Source organism: Parasteatoda tepidariorum, chromosome 9 (genome assembly GCF_982258835.1).
Source record: "Parasteatoda tepidariorum strain Cologne lab strain chromosome 9, Ptep-v5.0, whole genome shotgun sequence".
NCBI lineage: Eukaryota > Metazoa > Arthropoda > Arachnida > Araneae > Theridiidae > Parasteatoda > Parasteatoda tepidariorum.
The window spans coordinates 63,752,159-63,772,143 of record NC_141763.1 but is presented as its reverse complement, the minus strand read 5'-3'; the positions used below and the strand labels follow the sequence as shown (position 1 = coordinate 63,772,143).

The window sequence follows — 19,985 nt, the reverse complement described above, 5'->3', positions numbered from 1 at the left end:
GATAAATATACTGACAAAATATAGTATTTTATGTATGACAAAATTTCAGTCTAAAAATGTACATTTATTGGATTAATAAATCGCTAAAAGATTCCAATAACTTTAATTTTCAGTTTAACACAGCACCATCTCAAAATGATTTTACACTTAACTTATAATATTAGACATGGTGCAAATTTGATGCAATTATAATGACGTGTTAAAATGAATCAAGATTGTGTTTAAGATAAACCAAGGGTATCGTATAATTGACTGAGTATCAAATAATGATAACAGTAAATATGAACGATATTATGGTTGGAAATTTCTTTTTTAATAGAGTAGTATTTATCAGCGAAATCTTTAAAGAAATAACGAAGTCAACGTACTTTCGAATTTCCTTTAATGAAAGAGTTTAAGAACATGTTCATTTTACTACGAAAATAGTTTTCTATAAAAATAAGATTTCTATAAAATAACACCTTTTTTGGTAATTAAAATATTTCTTTTCTGTATCGTTTTTTATTCATATTATTATATTTTTTAATGTTCCAATAAAAACAAGTCTTCAACAATATTTAAATAATGTTTAAGCTTAATTTCATCAAATCAAATTATGCCTTAGTCTGGAGAGTATAACTATAGTCAATATTTTTTTATTGAAAACAATAACAAAAACATGACCACTAACTAGAAAAGAATTTTTAAATAATTGAATGGTTCATTTATACTATTTTATAAATCACTCTTAGATGTTTAGTTTGAGTTTATTTCAATAAGACATTATTTCAAAAAAATTGTAATTAAGTTAACATCATGTAACAAAAAATATTTACAAAAAAAGTGGGAGATTGCTCTAATTTTATTTACAAAGGAAAATTCTAAAACCAATAAAAATTAAAGCAGCCTTTAAAAATTATTAGATCAAAGCCTCACAAAGTCACACATTTCATTCAGAACATGTTGTGTAATGATCTATTCATAATAGGGTTCAATTGTCGGTCGGCCCCTCCCCTTTCCCGTCCCCACATTCACACACGCTGCTTGATTCACTTCAATTCCAACTCATCCCCCCTTCCCTCCCTCTCCTCCCCCGAGACCAGGTCACTGAATCTGGCAGCCGGCCAGGGCGCTAGTTTCAAACCACCCTCCGACATTACAACACATACACATACTTTACTTTGGATTTCATTTTAGATATTTTATTTCTTTCCTTTTTTTTCTTCTTTCAATTGCATTCTCTAACTTCAGAAAAACCAGTTTTGCGTCTTGGCTCGCGAACTGAAGGATCATTTTTTATTTTATTTTTATTATTATACAATCTTATTTATTTTCTTTTTTTTCCAATTCTTATTTCTCTTTTCTTTTTAACTGGAACCGAATCATTCTCCTTACACACCTTTGCATTGTAATGCTTGGGAGATTTGGTTCGTAGCGTCACATTAGGGTCATCTAGAGCGGTCAGGCTGATTATAAAGTATGCTTTGAGGTTCTTTCGCTTTATTAACAATAATATGAATAAGTAAACGGACGCATTTTTCTTTTCTTTTGTTGATGTAAACATTTAAGAATTTTGACTAAATTGTCATCAATTGAAAAATTTTTAATAAGAGATAACTTAGCTTCTCTAATTCAGCTTAGCCTATTTAGAATTAATATATTTAGAAATGACTTTTTGACCTCGCCTCTATTATAATATTTTAGAAAAATTTTTTTTTCTTCTAATAAATCCATTATGAAAAATAATAAATGTAATTGGAAATAACTTTCATCTGTATCAAATATTTTAAACATGCGTAGATTTTTAATAATTACAGATTGAATTATACCATTAAATAGAACTATTTTTGATAAAATAAACTAAGCTTCAATAATTCAGTTGTGTTTTTTCATTATTTATAAAATTTTTAATAGATAAACATTTTTTTAACATTCAATTTAAATTTTGAATTTAGATATTTTTCTATAATTTTGATAAAAAATTCATTAATTCAGATTGATTAAATTTATACAGAAAAATTACTAGCTTAGAAACGCATTTTTAAATCAAATCTTTTTTTTTCTTCCTAAAAAAATGTAAGATTTATTTTTTTACAACAGAAATATAAATATCATTTATTTAAAAAATATAAATGCTAAATAATGACTTGTAATTGCAGACACCATTAGGTGACTTTAGTGAACAATTATGAACATATGTAACAATTCAACATTCAAATGTTTAATCTTTGAAGCTTCAATTTAAATTACACAATTTTAACGTAGGTTGATGTAAATGTTTTATTACAGTGGTTATATATTTTATAGGTAAGAAGTTAAAAACACTGTTATTAGACTAACTGAAATAATACAAACCAAGATTAATACTTTTTTTAATTTCTAAAACAAATTTTAATTTATACTAAAAGTTTTAAGAATCAATTTTATTCATAGCATTGCGATTAATTCTTGATAAAATGTTGAGGATGATATAATGCTTCAAATCACTATTTAATGAAAAAAAATCTGCCATATGCATAGAAAGTTTATAAATATATAACATTCATAAAAAAAACCTATATGGAAATTTAAAAAATAAAACTAATATATATAAATACAAATTGTATGACATAAAAAGATTTGCGCTTTTAATTAGCATTTAACTATGTAAACCCAATTGTTAGTTTTATAGATGAAAATTCAGGGGAAGGATGCCTGAACAACATGAGGTAATTGATGAAAACAGAAAACAATTATATAACTAATACAAATACTGTTAAGATTTAAATTTGTTAATATTAGTTACATTATAAAAAAAAAAGTAAAATTTTTATAAAACACCACACAATAACTAAAATATATCCCTTTTGACAAATGTATATTAATATTTTTAACTCATTTAAAATTATTCATTCATAAACAATTTAAATAGACATACATACTAATCAGGACATATATATGAAATATGAACAAAATTTTAATTATGAAATATTATCAGGGAGCTTTAATTAAATATTTTCCGACTGTAAAATAATAATTTTAAAAGTCAACTTAATTAACAAAATGCAGCAGATTAAAATTATAGTAGAATATTATTTCACAATAGGAAGATCAAGTTACTATAAAATAAAAAGGCAGAATGAATTTTATCGATAATGAAGAAACAATTATATTTCTTATAACAGTTAATATTTGCAATCAAAAGTCTGCAAATTTTAAATACAATATAGGCATTTTATTTCAATTTATTTATTTTATTAATTGTAATAATATGATTTAATAATTCCTATAAGACTATTATTAAAAATCATAATAACTATGTAAATGATATAAAAAATATACTATTTTAAAAATACGTAATAATAATAATAAACAATTTATGCTAATTTGAGGGTATAAATTATGTAAATGAAATATAAAATAATTTTAAATGGAATAAGCAGCATTTGTTTTTAAAAAAATATTTTATCATTTAGAAAAAAAAATCAAACATTTAATATAAATATGTTATTTAGAAAAAGTCTTCAGGGGTAAAAAACTTTCTCGCAATGCGTCTAAAAAAAAAGGGCTAATAAACATTAGCGATCATCGTTTTCAATGTACTGAAAACGAAGTTACCGGCGAATAAATTCGTAATAGAGAAGGAGCGCAAAAAATAAAATCTATAGCTATAAAAAAAGTAAAAGAAAAAAATATCTCAGTACCTTTACAAACAAGAGTGAACTGACAACCAAAATCGATAAACGTGAAAAGTTTGGCTTTGTGAACACTAGATGGCGACAGAGGTACCATATCAAGATCTCCATCAAATGTGGTCTTGCAAACAGAAATTTAAGAATTTCAATTTTTAGCAGCTAAATGCAATAAAAATGCCCACTTACTCATATTTCTCCATATTGCACGTACACGGGTCCGAGAAGCAGAGGCATAAGGAACTGTCCATATCATCTCTGCCCCTTTGCAGACTGCCGATCGCCATAGGCTATTAGAGACTGACTGACGACTATGTTAACAGATCGAGCAGCCGCTCGACAAGTTAGCAGCATCGCCAAACTTGGCTCCTGATCGCTATTTACCGTCAGCTCTGGACTGAGCAAACAGTTGGCGGGGGTTTTGCCTCTTGCGCTTATGCCTTTATGAGGCAGAATTATATCGTTGCACTCGTTTTTCGACGCCGAAGGTGGCTCTTTCATTTTCTGGTAGGGATGGGAAAGGGTTGTTTGGTTCGGTTGAGTTTGTAAAGAACCTTTTCATTGATAACTCTTTTAAGTGGTATTTGCTTGGATAAGACGAGGTGGGGGAGCTTTTTCTTGCTATGCGATCGGCTTTTGTAGTTTGTTTATTTTCTCAACCACCCTAAAAATAGTATCAGTATTTACCAGTTGATAAGTATTAATCGCATTTTTGTAATTTTTTTACCGTATTATTTATTTATCTTAAGAAGACGCTACCTTGATAAACTCGAGAAATCAATATTTTATTTCTTCTCTTAACTGTAAGTTTATAATAATTTATTCAAATGATTTTCCGATTTCGATCAATATATTTTCAGAAAAGGATTTTTTTTTTTTGGAAAATGAATTATTAAAGTTAATAAAAATAATTGAAAGTAACCATTCTACACTGTAGAGAATTTAATTCTATTTTATTTCGTAAAAAAGGGAAAAAAAAGTATGAATAGCTTTTCTGTGGTACTACTGAGATGACTTTGTGAAAATATTTTCCCAAAAAATACAAATTGAAGACACACGATTTCTTCAGAAATTAAATTTCTTTCGGCATATTATTCTAGACGTTTAATTAAAAAAAATGTTTTAAAAAATTTCGCTATTAAAAATTGTTAAATATAGGTTAGAGATTTTGCCGCAGATATCTGCAACTAATAAGAATAATATTATTCGATACTTTAAAGACAATCAACCGAAATTTTTCTATAGCTTTACTATTTTCTCCTCGATACCTCGATCAAAATTTCAGTGAACTAGAAAAGAAATTTTTGCATACTATATAAAATGTTTGCATACTGTATAAAATGTTTCAGACAAAAGATATAAAAAAAAAATTAAAAAAATTTTTTTTTGACGACTAGAGAACTTGCATGTATCACATAATTTAAGCGTTGTCAATAAAATCAATTCACAAAAAGGGACCAGGAAAGAAAAATTACTTTAAAATTTAATTCATAAAGAAGCAAAAATTTAGTTTTTTTTTGTTGTTAAATACAGCCTATCAAATAATACAGTTATTCACACGTTTTAATAAAGTGAACACTAGCAGCTTTAACACTGATTTACTAACAAATGAAGAATGCGTACAACTTAAAGAAATTAATTTTTTTCAGTTTAACCAATTTCTTCTGGTTTTTTTCTTCTTTTTTTCCAGTTACTTTTAGTGTCTTTAAAGAAATAAGTTTCAGAAAGAAATCTTAACCCTGATCTAAATTATCATTCCATATGAGGATTATATGCCTGATTAAAAATTGAGTTAATCTTTATTATGGGAACTATATTTACATTCTAGTTTTTTTTATTATTAACATTATTTTTATTTCTAAACCAAATTGAAGGCATGTCCCTTAATTTAACACCGGAAATTGCGAATAAACTAGCAACTCTCCAGTTGTAAATCTTTAAATTCCACTTTTAATAATTTAACAGCAAGCTTTTTAAATTTACTACCAATTACGTTGTTTTTTGTTCCTTAGGTTTTATTAAGATTCCTAAAAGTTCTTCTCAAAATTTTGATTTAACTGCAATAAAACTTGGACAATTTTGAATGAAGTAATTGTAAAAATTCCTGTGGCAAAAATGCGTGTTTACAAGTAATTCATATAATTTTGTTTTAATTGCAATTTTTATGAATGAAAAGTAATAAGTTCCTGTCTTTAGCAACTTATTTATCCAATATCAATCTTGTAAAAAAAATTGCTATTTGAGCTTTAATGATAGTCGTATTGATGCTTAAGCTTTCTTAATTTTACCCAAAGCATAGTCCATCGCAGAAGCATTTGAACTAGTTCTGATGTGTTTCCGTCTAACACTCCCACCTATTTCTCGTGCCTCTGTTATAATCTTTTCTGATAACTAAGCTAACTTAATGTTTCTGTACTGCTTAATTTTATCAAAAGTTTAAAGGAAGTATTGAAAACACTAAAATTACCAAATATAGAACCATTTTACCGTTTATTATTCTACCAAATCTTTTTCCAGAAAGAGCAGTGAGTAAAAAAAATTTTCTAATTAACATTAATTGATTTCACCCAGATTAACTTTAATTCTTCTAATCAGGCAGTGTTTTGTCAAAAAATTCACTGTTCAAGATTTTTTTTTATCCTACCGTTTCTTCAGCAGCAGAGAAAATTTTGATTAAATTCTAAAATTTCCCAAGCTGATTCTAAATTTTTCCTCGTGGTTATTAAGCTCAATTTCTGAAAAGAAAGTTTCCTTTAATACCATTCCTTCCATAGATTTGAGTGTGGTGTCGCTTTTGCATATAATCAGCCAATCTGTGAGAACAAGATATAAAAAGCTTCTGGATATTCCTAAATAATATAAAGCTAATTTTCTTAAGCTCATCTTTCTTAAACATAATAACATATAATATTTATTATCAATGGCAAACTAAAATTAGAATAAAATGTTTTCAATTGTACTTGTTGCCAGAGGATTTAAGTAAACAAACTGAGTTGTACCAAACTTTTTTTTTCTGTGTAGAATACTAAAGGTTCATAAGGCCGTAGTGTTTTTCTTATTTTTGTTATATTGTTTACCCAATTTAAATCCTTAAATTTTTTAATCAGCTTATAATTAGCATAGCATATACTCTAGCTGCTGTTGCTATTATACTAACTTAGAAATTCATCCCGACAAACTGACTCATATCTAACCCTGTCTTGTCCATTGCGCAACAATTATTCGTGGATATCAGTTCAATTTATCACTAGCTAAAAAGTTTATGCAGTTACATTATAAATATGTCTCTTTAAATGTCTAGAACATTAAAATCTTTTGAATCAATAAACTTGAACACAGATGGACTACTAAAAAAACAAAAAAAGTCGATTGAAATATTTTTTATGATAGTGAAAAAAATCAAACTTAAAATAGTTGTATCTTAATGTTATATTCTCCACAAGAATATTTTTTTTTAATTTGAAATTTCAGTCTTCTGCTATTTTTTGTAGGTACATCATTATACATTACATTAGGTACATTATGTAGAAATTTTCACTAAATTATATTTATCGAATAATATCTTTGATAAAGCTTTAGATATAAATTGGTTATCGTCTTCGTTGCACATAAGTCGTTTGATGTCATTTAAAAAGAAATAATTCTAACTCCCAAGTAGTACACACATTATTTAACATTCACTATTTTCCCCATACTAATATCGAGATTTATTAAGGCTTATATTTACTTGAAAAATTAAACCAGAATACGCTTCGGAGGTGGTTTCAATACAATATATCATTTAGGCGATTGGCAACAGTCCCCCCCCCCCAATTAAATATGATCTTTACCAGTTTCTCATTTAAAGGATAAAAAAAAACCAATAAAATTTGAAGTCATTCCTTTATTAGTATTCTTTTTGTATAAGTATAAAATATTTGTTATAAACTGAGAGAGATAAGGGACCTTATCACAAATATGGGGAAAAAATTAGATTTTTTCCCCTTAAGTTCCCATTTTGTCCTGCATTGCACTATTTCTCAAAAAATATAAACCCTTCTTTTAAAGTAACAGAAAAAAGTACAATAGTTTAGCAATAAGTATTATAAGAAAAGTATAAACTTAAGCAAATAAAATTTTAGCCTGTTGGCTTAACTAGAAATTAGTGTGAGAGTACAAAAAGGAGGCAAGAACATAAACTATCCGGTCTGAACTAGTTTAAAATTATTTGAATCACTTGTAAATACGCATTTAGTCACAAGAATCAATATATTTGTTTTCTAAAGAATTTCGCAGGGTTTAATTAAATTTCTAATAAACCATTAATTAATTAAAGTTAATAATACGATGCCAATTTTAAAAAGCATTTTGCAGAGTGTTAAAAAGTGATGGGTAAAGATTAAAGATAGGGGAAATATTAGGTAATGTTCAGTTTTCGGATGTAAGAGCTAGGTTAGGATTTCGTTATAAAATAAAAATGATATTAATAATAAAAATTCGAAGGTAAATTTAGTTCTCACGATATAAATTAAACTTTAATTAGATACACAATCCTTCTAGAACAATAATTTAAATCAGGGTGATTTTTTCTGGAAGAAACCTATCTCTGTCAGAAAGTAACAGGAAAAATCCAGAGGAAATTAAAAATATTGGATGAAATTTAAAAAGCTTAGTGCGATTCTTTGATAAGTATCATAAAAATAATTTAAACATTAAAATTTAATATAGAACATAAAAGTTAAGTTTTCTCACTACTTTATAAACAAATCGCTATTAAGTACTTATTAAAAAAATGTAAAACAAAATAAGGGAAATATGAAAAGCATAACCTATAATGATGCAACAAAGAGAAAAGTTTCAGTATTTTAAAACTACATGAAATTTTCTGATGACAGATTCTATTGATTAAAAACAAAATAATAATTTTTAATTTATCAATATTAATGAACTCTGTTTAATAGGAATTTAATTAAATAGTGTTCCATTCATTCAAATATAAAAAAATTATGTTTGTAAATTATATTTGTAATCTTTTAAGGGAAATCCAACATAGAAATCGAATGGCTCTCGGCGTCAAAACCAGTGTAGTTTCTTGTCTATTAATCTACCATCCAGTTTCGCTAAATTGTTTTTAAATATATCTCATAGCTTAAATATATTCAATAATTTACAATGAATAAAATAAAATGAACCGAAATATAATAATAAAGAACAATTAGCCCATAAAAAGGAAGAAAAAAATAAAGAGTGCCTAGTAAATCTATTCAAGTACTTGCATCTTGGGACCCTCGATGCCTTACGCCCGTCTACATTCAATTTTAATTACAAATAATTTGTATCCATTTTTTTCAGCAAATAATTTATTTTTAACGTAGGTATACTTTAGAAAATATCACCCTGGCAGTCATTTAAAATTTGGTGAAATAAATTCGATTTGGTTACAGTTAAATAACTCTGAAAATAAAGCTTAGAGTTCTTCTGAAAGATAAATTTTTAATTTTACTTAAATAAACTAAGAAAAAAGAATATTAATTTTGATATATATGTTCCACATTCGTTCGTCACTTCTGAAGAGAGAAGGAAAGCACTGAATGTGTTAAGAAAAATCGTTTGATCATAATGAAAGTGAAAGTTACTACGGGATTAGTCACAAAACAATAAATCGATTTTAGTTCAAATCTCAGACGATTTGTTAAAACGATTATCTTCATTTTATAAAACCGCTAAAAGAATACATAAAACTTAACTCTTTAAGAGGTTTTTTTTATCCAAAATACCCCAAAATATAATGTATTGTGTCTTAAAACGAAAAAGAATTCATTTTGATCATGATTAAAATAACAATTTCAGTGGCAAAACTTTAGTATCGACATAATAATAACAGATTCAAATAAAAACAGATTCAATTTCATCGTGTCGCATTTAATCTTCTTGAGCTTATTAATTGATAAGATTATAGGTTGGCGGCAAACCAGTTTTCTCAGCCATTTAATAGCCAATTAACCGTAGAGCTCGCCGAGTAATTGAACGATATAAGGTCTTAAATTACAGGTGTTAATATTTAAATTCGACAGTTCGATAACGGGGTGAAAGTCAGATAAGTGACCAAAATAAACGAGGGAGCGAGTAACGCGCTTGCTCTTAACCGAGATTCTCCTAACTCTTCTCCACCCCCCTCCCAACAAATAAAGTCAGTTTTACAATTTTATCATTTATTCCATAAAAACGTTTAGTGATAATTTAGTGAAATGTTATTGATATTTCCAAAATAATTAACAATATTTATATAATTGCATAATGCAGAAAATGTTTAATTTTCGTAAAAAATCTTTTCAAATCTTAAAAGAACGATTTAATTACAGAACTTTTAAATTAATCTTTATAAACTAGCTGAACACTGTGAGCTGTTTTTTCCCTGATCAAAAAATAGAGATGTAAGAAAAAAACGGGTGGAATATTTATTATGTGTATTAAGATTACTATTTGGTATAAAGAATTAAGTCAAATAAATTTTTGATCCGTTGGCAGAATATTTCAAATTAATCACTCTTTAAAAGAAATTTTAATAATTTTATTTTCCTCATATAAATGATAAAAAAATAAAATAAAAACCAAAGCTTTGTGCTTAAAATCAATTATGAAAGCAAATACTTCATAAACATTGTTTTGTTTATCGATTCCTTATGCTGAAAATCTTTCTGAAAAATTAACATGTTAAAATTTTTAACATTTAAACATTTTAACATTTAAAATTGTCTCGTAAATTTTTCTAATTTTTTTATTCAGAGAGAAAAATATCACATTAAAATGCTTGCAAAAAACTAGTTATTGTTTAAGAAAATATTAAATAAAAATGTTTCCTATGAAATTTTATATATCCAAATGGTTCAACTTTACTGCAACAAAAGGCAAATAATTCATTCAAATAACACTCTTTTTAGATAGTATTTTAAATTGGTTAATCGCTTTGTTGGAGTAATTAAGAAGACTAACAGAGAAAAACTGGATATTTCTTGATAATTTTTTTACAAATAAAAAGACATCTGGATATTTGTAGATATAATAATAAACAAAAACAAAAAAAAAATTATTTTTTTTTTATAAATGAAGTAAAAAAAAAAAAACACACTTGATGTTTATTATATTATTAGTTATACATTTTCAATTCTGAGCTTTATTGTTTAGTTTTTAATTTTTTGATTTACTTAAAAACTGACAAATGCTTTTAATTATTATCTTTATAATAGTAGACTTTTAAAAATAAAAACATTTTATAACTCATTAAGTACTTACCTTTCTCTGTTTAGACACATTTAATTTTCGTTTAGGCATTTATCCAAAGAACATTTTCTGTATTATATCACTGAACAAAAACGCGGCAAGCACGTTTACAAAAGAAACGATAAACAGTTTTCAAATGACACGCAACTGGAGTTTATTGATAAAAAAAACACCACAGTTTCAACTTATCATCCATCGATCAATGCATCAATTGGCGATACCAATCAAAACCGTGTGGCAGAGAATCATCACGCCAAACACTCCCAAATCACAACAAAAAAGACCGAAAGTCGGGAGGAGCGAGTGAACAACTCACCGCGAGCGTATATCGACCTTGAATGAAACCAAACCGGAACTCTCCAAAACGTTTCGGTTCAAAACCGCAGGCAGGGTCGCTCTTTTGTCTCCATAGTTTTAAAGCAATCAGAGTGTGCTGCCATCTATCGGTACATCCTTAAGAATTTTTTCATCACATTTTTTAGTCCAATCTCTTTGTTGCTTATTTTGTTTGAGGATTATTGGACGCCGGCGCACAGGTGAGGTGAGCAACCATGTTTTTAGCGAAAGAAGGCACTTCCTGCTTTTGTAATTTCTTTTGTTTCCTTCCTTTTTTTTTTCCTCTTCTCTTTTTAACTACTGCGCGCGACGTTGTAATGGGATTTATCTCGCCAAATGTATTTTTTGTTGTGCATTTTCTTTAAGTAGAGATATTTTCACGGAATGGGTAATAAGTGGTTTTTATTACCTTGTGGGAAGTTCGTTTAGCACTGTAACTTTGGCGAGCATTTTTAAACTGTCACACTTCCATTTAAAATGTGTAAGATAAGATTTTTATTAAAATATTACCATTTTTAAGACAAATCTCTTTAAGTTTATTTTAAAAAATTAAGGTATAATTTAAGTGCAATTAAATGAAACTTTTAGCATTCCTACAAAAATAATTTAGAGTGAAAGATTTCTGAATTATTGAGCTGAGAAGAAAGTTATGCTTATTTATATCGAATTATGTATTACACCTGGGTGTACGTACATAGATTAGAGTACGCCAAATTTTAAACCAGGGTTAGCAAAATACATGCGTTTATTTCTTTTTTTTTAAATGGTTGTATGGTTATTTACATATATCGATTCTATTTAAATCAGTCTCTTTAGATTTTTTTTATATTTATAAGCTATATTATCCGATAAAAATTAAGTAATAGTACATAATACTACTTAGAAACCATAATGTAGCTAAAATAGTTGATATTTTTTTTAACTAAAATGTTTCAAAAATTATTTAATTATTTCTAACTAATCACTGAGTTAATAAAATCACTGTTATTTTTGTTCAAGTTAAACATCGTAAGACTTTGAAGACAGCGAGACATTATTAGCGAAACATTATTTTTAAACATTATTTATATCTAATCAAGTGAGTAAATTAGTTTAGATCAGAATACATGAAAGAAAGAAAAATTATTATAAGTTTCTTTGGACAGAACCAGTCTTTCTTCATTGGCTAGCCTTAACTACGCATTTAAGATGTTTTAAAAGTCATTAAACACATAGTTATATTATTATAACTGAAATGCGTAGATTACCGGCAATGAACTTATATACCCATTCCATTGTATGTGCAAAAGAGTGGACTGAAAAATCTTGCAAAGAAACCAAGGCCCACCCTGGGCTGTCGTGTCACCAAAGATGATGATGACTACCTGCAAATTATTTTACATACAACGAATGGAAAACTATGACTTACCAGTTTAAAGTTATTTTTATCCACGTTATCTAATTTTATTTATTTATTAGTCTATTTTGAAATATAATAATTTACACTTTTATTACTTCTTTGGATAAACCCTTTTCATGAAATCAGACTTTAAAATTGTATAATTCAACAATTTATTTAATTTACACAAATAACTAAACCCTCATTTAATTAGGTATTTTTAGCTTAGAAATTATTGTGTCGTAATCATGGTCAGAGGGATTTAAAGAACTTGTTTTGTAAATTTCTTTTAAAATCTGTTTTTAAACTTAAGCGTGACAATAATAAATTACAAAATTAAGGAGAAATAATTTTGATAGTTTTTGACGTCGAACAAGTCGTCTCTTTTTACGTCATGTTTACGAATCCGAAAATGTTAAATGCATAATTTTTAAAAATAAATAAGCTCTAATTCGATTTTTTCTTCACGAATGTGTAATTCAGCATGTTGTTAAATTTACACAAATAATTAAATCCTTATTTAATTAGGTGCTTTGAAATTATTGTATCTAAATCGTGATTCCGATTGTCAGGATTTAAAATAATTAAAATTTATTCGTTTATTTATTTTTTTGCTTCGAACAGATAATAATATAAGTTAGCTGTATGAAAATAACTATTTTTAGTTGATAAAATGTAATACAGTACGGAATTTTTTTAATCAAACTTTTCAATTAATGACGATTTTTTAACTTATACAGTCTAGATATACTGAATTTAAAAATGAAGAATAATAGAACTCAAATATCTATAGCTCAATGCTAATTATTTGTAATTGCTGTAGTAAAAATATAAATATATAAAAAACAACGGCCAGCCAGCTTTTTTTTAAAAAAAAACTTCTCCTCAAAGGAATTTTTCTCCTGTAAAAATTACATAGCAGAAAATAACAGTGTCTCTCACGCTTTTTTACCAAGAAAACAGTAAAAATGCAGAGACCATTTTTCTAGGAACCGACCACAAAAACCACAGACGTCGAAACTAGAACCAAATAACTTCAACTTCTATGAAATCCAGTTTTTTAAAAAAAAATCGTCTGGAATCAACATAAAAATGACTAGAATTAGAAAAAAGAAGAAAAAAAGTACGATTATATGTACATTTTGCCAAAGAGTTCGAGCTTCTTTTTTAGTTTATCCCGTAAAAAATTTTGCGTGCTATATAAAAATGTTGTGATGCAGACGATGTACCACATAAGATAGCCGCAGAAAGAGGAGATCAATACTTTAATTGTTTCAGAGATAAATAATCATAATACTGCTTTATAGTATGACTGAACAACCCGACTTCCACGATTAACTCACTTTTAATGCCAACTAAAATTAAACTAATTATACTTCAGTTTCATATCAACAAAATCAGATTTTAGAATGACAAATTACAGAGATTATTAAATGACAAATTACAACTAATTGTGTATTTAAAAAGTATACGTATAACATTTTCAAAGTAAAAAAAAATGGCAGCTCATATTGTTTTCTTAAATGATTTGTTTATTATTTTTTAGCACACACCAGTTACTAACGTCTTCAAATATATCCCTGAATTACATGTGTTTTAATCATAGCTTGATAAGAAAAATTTCTTAACAATTGAAAAAAATTTTTTTTTTTCAATTAGCATTTCAATTTGTTTAGAATTTCTATGCTATAACTATTTTGAAAAAATAATATTAATAAAAGTTTCGCAAATAAGTTCGTTATATTATTGTTTTGTATAGTAAGTTATGTTACAGAAGCAAAGCCAAAGCTAATTCAATCAAGTTAGAAATGCGGATAAGGATTGCTTAATGCGCAAGTTTTTCTAGATGAAAAGGTCAATGTCACCCAGAAGCGGGGGGGGGGGGAAGGGAATTAACTGATAGTGGCATTATTCATTATAAAAAAAAAGCAAGATATTCTCTGTTAGTAGATGAAATTATTCGCCTCACTTTAGAAAAATATACAAATTTGATTTGTATAAAATCATCAATTACTATTTAATCGGGTAAAGAGTAATGTTGGGCGATATCAGAGTTTTATTATCGTGATCCATCGTCATTAAGTATCGATCTTTCAATTTAATAATATTTCTATATACAGAAAATTTTTAATCAAATAAACATACTGTACAAAACCGAAACAATGATTTAACGCTGCATTTATTGAATAAAAAAACTTATTTAAATTGTATAATTCATAGTTTTTTTTCTCCCTATTTTAGAGCAAAGAAGTCTTATGCAAAACAATCTTAATTTTAGCATATAAGTTTTATATGTTCGTTATTATTATTTTTTTTTTTTTTTTGTAAATGAAAAAAATAGTACTTTTTAAAATAGGTATTAATAGATTAAAATGTATACAGATATGTATCAAAATGTTACATGTTATGCAGTTTCTAAAAAAAATCTTTAAAAATTTCTTATTGAAATTGAATGAACTAGCTAAATAAGACATAAATTGCACTTGTTAAAACAACTAAATCATTAATGGATAGTATGACAAGGCATACAACTGAAGTCTATCTCAAACACTACATTCAATAATTTTAAATACCACCTTCGGAATGTAAAATGCCTATTATTCTGATAAATAAGTAATAATAATAAATAATAAAATTTATAAACGAACTAATAGTTTAAAAAATTGCTCATCAAAAATCTAACAATGAAATAATCAGGAATCAAGTTTTACTTTTACACATTTTTTATTACAAAATGCATGCTAATTTGTTCAAAAATTCTAATGTCTAAAATTTGCTCACGACATTACTTTCCGCATGACTGAAGCGTAGTTGCTATTTCGCGAACCATGAAGGACTATTTGTTATGCTAATGAGTTTCGCAATGTCAAGATGCAATATATTTCCAGATTTATGGAAAACTCTCAAGTTTATCAGTGATGTTATGTTCGGTGGGCTTTGTTCGGCTTTTATGTGTTGATTTAATTAATTCTTTTTATAAATATTTCCTTCTCTTAACACTGCTTATATTTTTATTGATTTAAACAAGCCTAATATAAAACGATTTTTATCGTTAACAATTTTGAGAACAAAAAATAATTATAAAAACTGAAAACAAAAATTATAATAATACACATGTGACACGTTGTTTACTTATTAATTTTTGCTACTACAATAACCAATATTACAATTATTGTAATTTAAGACACGTAGGTATTTTTATACTAAACAGTTTCTTATATTGTTTAAAATTATGCTATTTGTTCAAACAACGTAGGTACAATATTAGACGAGCATGGTGTGATGTTCCTAGATGAATAAATAATTATGATTAAATAATTATTATCTAAGGTAACAATAACATCGTAGGTGCTCAGGTTAAGTATTATATTAATCGAAAGCGGTGAAATGCTTCTTTATATTTAGATAAACGAGATTGAAACAAAAGATCATGTTATAATTAAAAGCAATTAAGTTATTTACAATAAGAAAATCGTGAGACGTGGTGGCTCAGGGGATAGAGCTCTCCCCTCCTAATGAGGTGACCTGGTTGAATCCGAGCGATGGTTGGTCGATACGAATTCCGCACCCGACTCGCATCGGCCACAGTGCTGACCTAAAATATTCTCAGTGGTAGACGGATCATGGGTTAGAGTCCCCTTGCCATCAGGCTAACCGTGGGAGGTTTTCGTGGTTTTCCTCTCCATGCAACGCAAATGCGGGTAAGTTCCATCAAAAGTCTTCCACGAAGGCAAATTTCTCCCAATACTTGATCCAGGAGTTCCCTTGTCTTTTGGATTGTATTTAAGATTATACATATACTTTAGGGTGGATACTATATTAGAGATTGTGACAAGTGAGAAAAGTGTGATAAAAATGTGATTGAAAAAGTACTAAAAAATTTAAAAGCTGAGCCGTTAACGCCTTTATAGAAGTTCAAAATTAAAATATATTTGGTGTACAAAATTTCATTATTCATTAAACTAACAATTCATTATTCACTAAACTAATTATTAAATCACTTACATCAATCAACAAACTAGAGAGAGAGAGAGACACCGACAAATCACCACTTTATTCGTCATTTCAAAATACCTCAATCAAATAAACCAATTTAACAATGGAAGATCGACTCACTTTTTCCCCATCCGATTGTTGGGGCAGGAAGAAGTTCATGTTTCTAAAAACAGAAAAGCGGAGAGAAATCCGAAAGGGAAAGGTGCTGGGGAAAAATTCTGAAGATTTATGGGACAAGGGGTCTATTTCTGTAGTCTGCATGTGAGATTTTCCCCTTTCGACGGGGCCTTTTTCCGCGATCCTCGTAATAATTGATCTTTTTTAGCACCCACTGAACACTGAATCAATAACGGAGTTGTTACTAGCAGGAGTGGCTGACACGAAAGAGGGGTTGTTGAAAAAATTAGAAACTCTTTGAGGAAGGGCATTAGTTTGCTCTCGCCCGCCCACGAATATCGATTTGGGGAGAAGGTAACAGAAGAGATTTACATCTAATATGTAAGATTGTAAGTTGAGTCAATGTTACCCCCCTTTTTTTTAAAAAAAATTGATTATTAGCTTAGTAATTCGGTTTAGCGAATTGTTTTATAAGGAGAGTACTTTCCTTGAAATCTCGATTATCCGGACTCTAATCATCCAAAAATTCTGTATTACTATTTAGTTTTTTTTAAACTTTGAATTGACGGGTAAAAGCAAAGACTTGGTGACCAATGATGATTAATTAAATAAATAAGACTCCGAGGTTGTGCAGCATTGCAAAAAAGGTACAATTATAAACCCAGAATCAAATATTAATAGAAAGATATTAACATTTTACGGTGTCAGGACATAATTAATTTCGGAAATAACATCGTTTCAATCTATTCCGATAATCGAGAATTGAACTGAATATAAAGTTTAATGACAACGGTGACCCCGATGCGGCTATACTGCACCTAATTCACTTTCTCTGTGTAATGAAATTAAAGGGTAATGTAAACTAAACCTAGTCAGGAAAAAAATGAAAACCAGAGAAACATAACCAAGGGAAATAAAATAAGGGAAACACAAAAAAAGGGGGGATATAAAATGAATAGAAGACCACTAGGGTAATTCGGGGCTTCTTGTGATGTTTTATGTACTACCTAAAATAAATAGAAATTTTAATACGGATGTAGTCAAATTTTTACACTAAATTGAGATTATAAATTTGAACTTGTAGTAAAACAATTTATTATGATTGATGTTATATTAATTAAATAATTTCATGAAAAATACCGGAAATAAACAGAACGTGAAGATCGTTTATTAAATGATCCATTGACGAAATCAGTAGGTATTTACTTTATTTATGGAGTATAAAGATCAAGGCAGTCAATGTCATTTTTTTCTTTTTTTGTGGACAAGATAATACTATTATAATGAGAAGATTGGGTAAGAAAACACCAATAAATCATCATTAAAAAGCCAAATTTTCGACGTAATAAAGTGATGGTTCATTGAGGCCTCTTTTTGCTTCATGCATTATAAAACAAAAATCATGGTTAAAATATAGATCATATATGTCATTTTTTGGCGAAATAGAGATAGTTTAAGAAAAATGAGAATATCGTGTAGTAGTACAATTGGTCTATTTAGGAGAAATTAACGGACCCTTCAGAAATTACTCAGTTTAAAAAATGGAGTTACGGGTGTAACGTACGGATGTAGCAGAAATCAAATTCTTGGCCATAGATGGCGCCACTGGAAAACAGAACAGGAGCTACACTCTCCTTGCTTACGACAACAACAACAATAGAGTTAAGGACCTCCTTAGCTCATAATCTGAAAACAATTCCTTAAAGGCACTGTTTTTTGGTTGTTTCCCCCCCCTGATTTTTTGGGTTTTTTTCATGTTTAATTCCGTTTTGAACGAAACTAAACTACAGCCAACAGCAACGTAAACATCTCACAAGAGTTTTGAGAGCCGTCGAACTTGGGGAGGGGAAAAAAATTCTACGCTAATTTTAGATTTAATGAAATAAATTATGAGCAGATTTTTCAACAATTCACAAAAAACTGACCTTAGCAATAATACTTGACAGATACTATTCTTTGAGGTTTTTCCCAAAATTACAAATTAGAACCCTATTTTAATAAATTTACAAGATTAACAGTAGACATATCCCGAAAACAGGACCTTTTACAAAACGTCTGGATTAATCCTTGAAAAATTATCAATCATCCATCAATACTAAGGTAATTTTAGATGTATTACTAGTGAGATTCAAATATTCTTTCAGTTCCAAACAAACATTTTAACATAATTTCAGGTCAAGGCAAACCCAATAACGACGCTCATCACACCTGGAAATACAGTGTTGCCTGGAAATTTAGCCAGAAAATGCCTCATAAACACTGTTGTTTACGAAACTGTATTGTGGAGATGTATATAGATGTAGGAAAAGGGCAACTGAGAGAAAATAAAAAATAAAAAGGTATCCCTCTTTTTTTTTCCGAGTAGGGTGAGGTCAGGGATGAGACAAAAATGAATCCCTCCTCCCCTTTTTGCTTGTGCAGGAGGCAGTTCGGTGTTTTCAAGGCTACGGCAGACGGGGAGGGAGTGAGTCACTAGTACGAGTCCCCATCCCTACTAGCTCACAACTGGGTTTGCTATATTTGGCAGAGATTCCTTTTTTGACAAAGATTTATTCAGTCCTATATTCTGTACAAACAATTGAGCTATTTCAAAAAAAATATGTAGCTAAAATACTTCATAAAAATGTAAGAGAAATAATGAGGCAATCTATCAGCAGGTCTTGTAGCTGGGTATGCTTGATTTAGTTGATATTAATTTGGAATTATTGATTAGGATTTTAATAAGTCGTATATTTAAAACTCCATTTTTTATTTTGTCATAAAAAGTTACCAACTTTAGAATAATGTTAAAAAAAATTTTATGCATTACAATTAAAATTCGTTTTCGATAATTATTAAATAAAATAATAAATATTTAAGAATTTTTTTACCTTTGGTAAAACGAATTTTATAATTGTGTGCAAAAATTTTTCAATTCGTTTTTAAAAGTTATCAAGATATGACGAAATACGCAAAAAGTAAAATTAACAAAAAGGGGTCTAAACTATGGATCGATCTCTCCTGACAAAAGTATGGGGACCCTATTTCCCAGATTGCGGCAACCCCCTATATTTTGAGAGTGAGAAATCCGTATCTGTTAAAAAAAGGTATGCTTATTCAGAAAAAGAACATTTTTGTGTCTGATTTCGTATTTTACAATATCGCGTGCGTAATTAATTAGCATATTTGAAGTTAACCCTTTGAACTATTTAGTCTGTGCTTTCGAAAATGAAGATCCGAGCGGTACGTTTATTCAGAGCGGTACGTTG

General features: G+C 28.2%; 1 protein-coding gene across 17 annotated transcripts in view; it reads right to left on the bottom strand.

The window, feature by feature from the left end:
* Positions 1–19,985, bottom strand: part of LOC107437528 (zinc finger MIZ domain-containing protein 1) — a 152,411-nt gene that overhangs the window by 27,524 nt on the left and 104,902 nt on the right. For 2 of the 17 annotated variants that reach the window (XM_016049602.4, XM_071186689.2), the window contains exon 1: positions 10,923–11,586. The exons of 8 other annotated variants lie outside the window; for them this stretch is intronic. In XM_016049602.4, coding sequence (XP_015905088.2) covers positions 10,923–10,942 — 20 coding nt within the window. In that variant the 5' untranslated portion in view covers positions 10,943–11,586. Of the gene's footprint in view, positions 1–3,662; positions 4,087–10,922; positions 11,587–19,985 lie in introns of those variants that run through there. 7 more of the 17 variants (XM_071186690.2, XM_016049610.4, XM_016049588.4 and 4 more) reach the window with 7 other exon arrangements.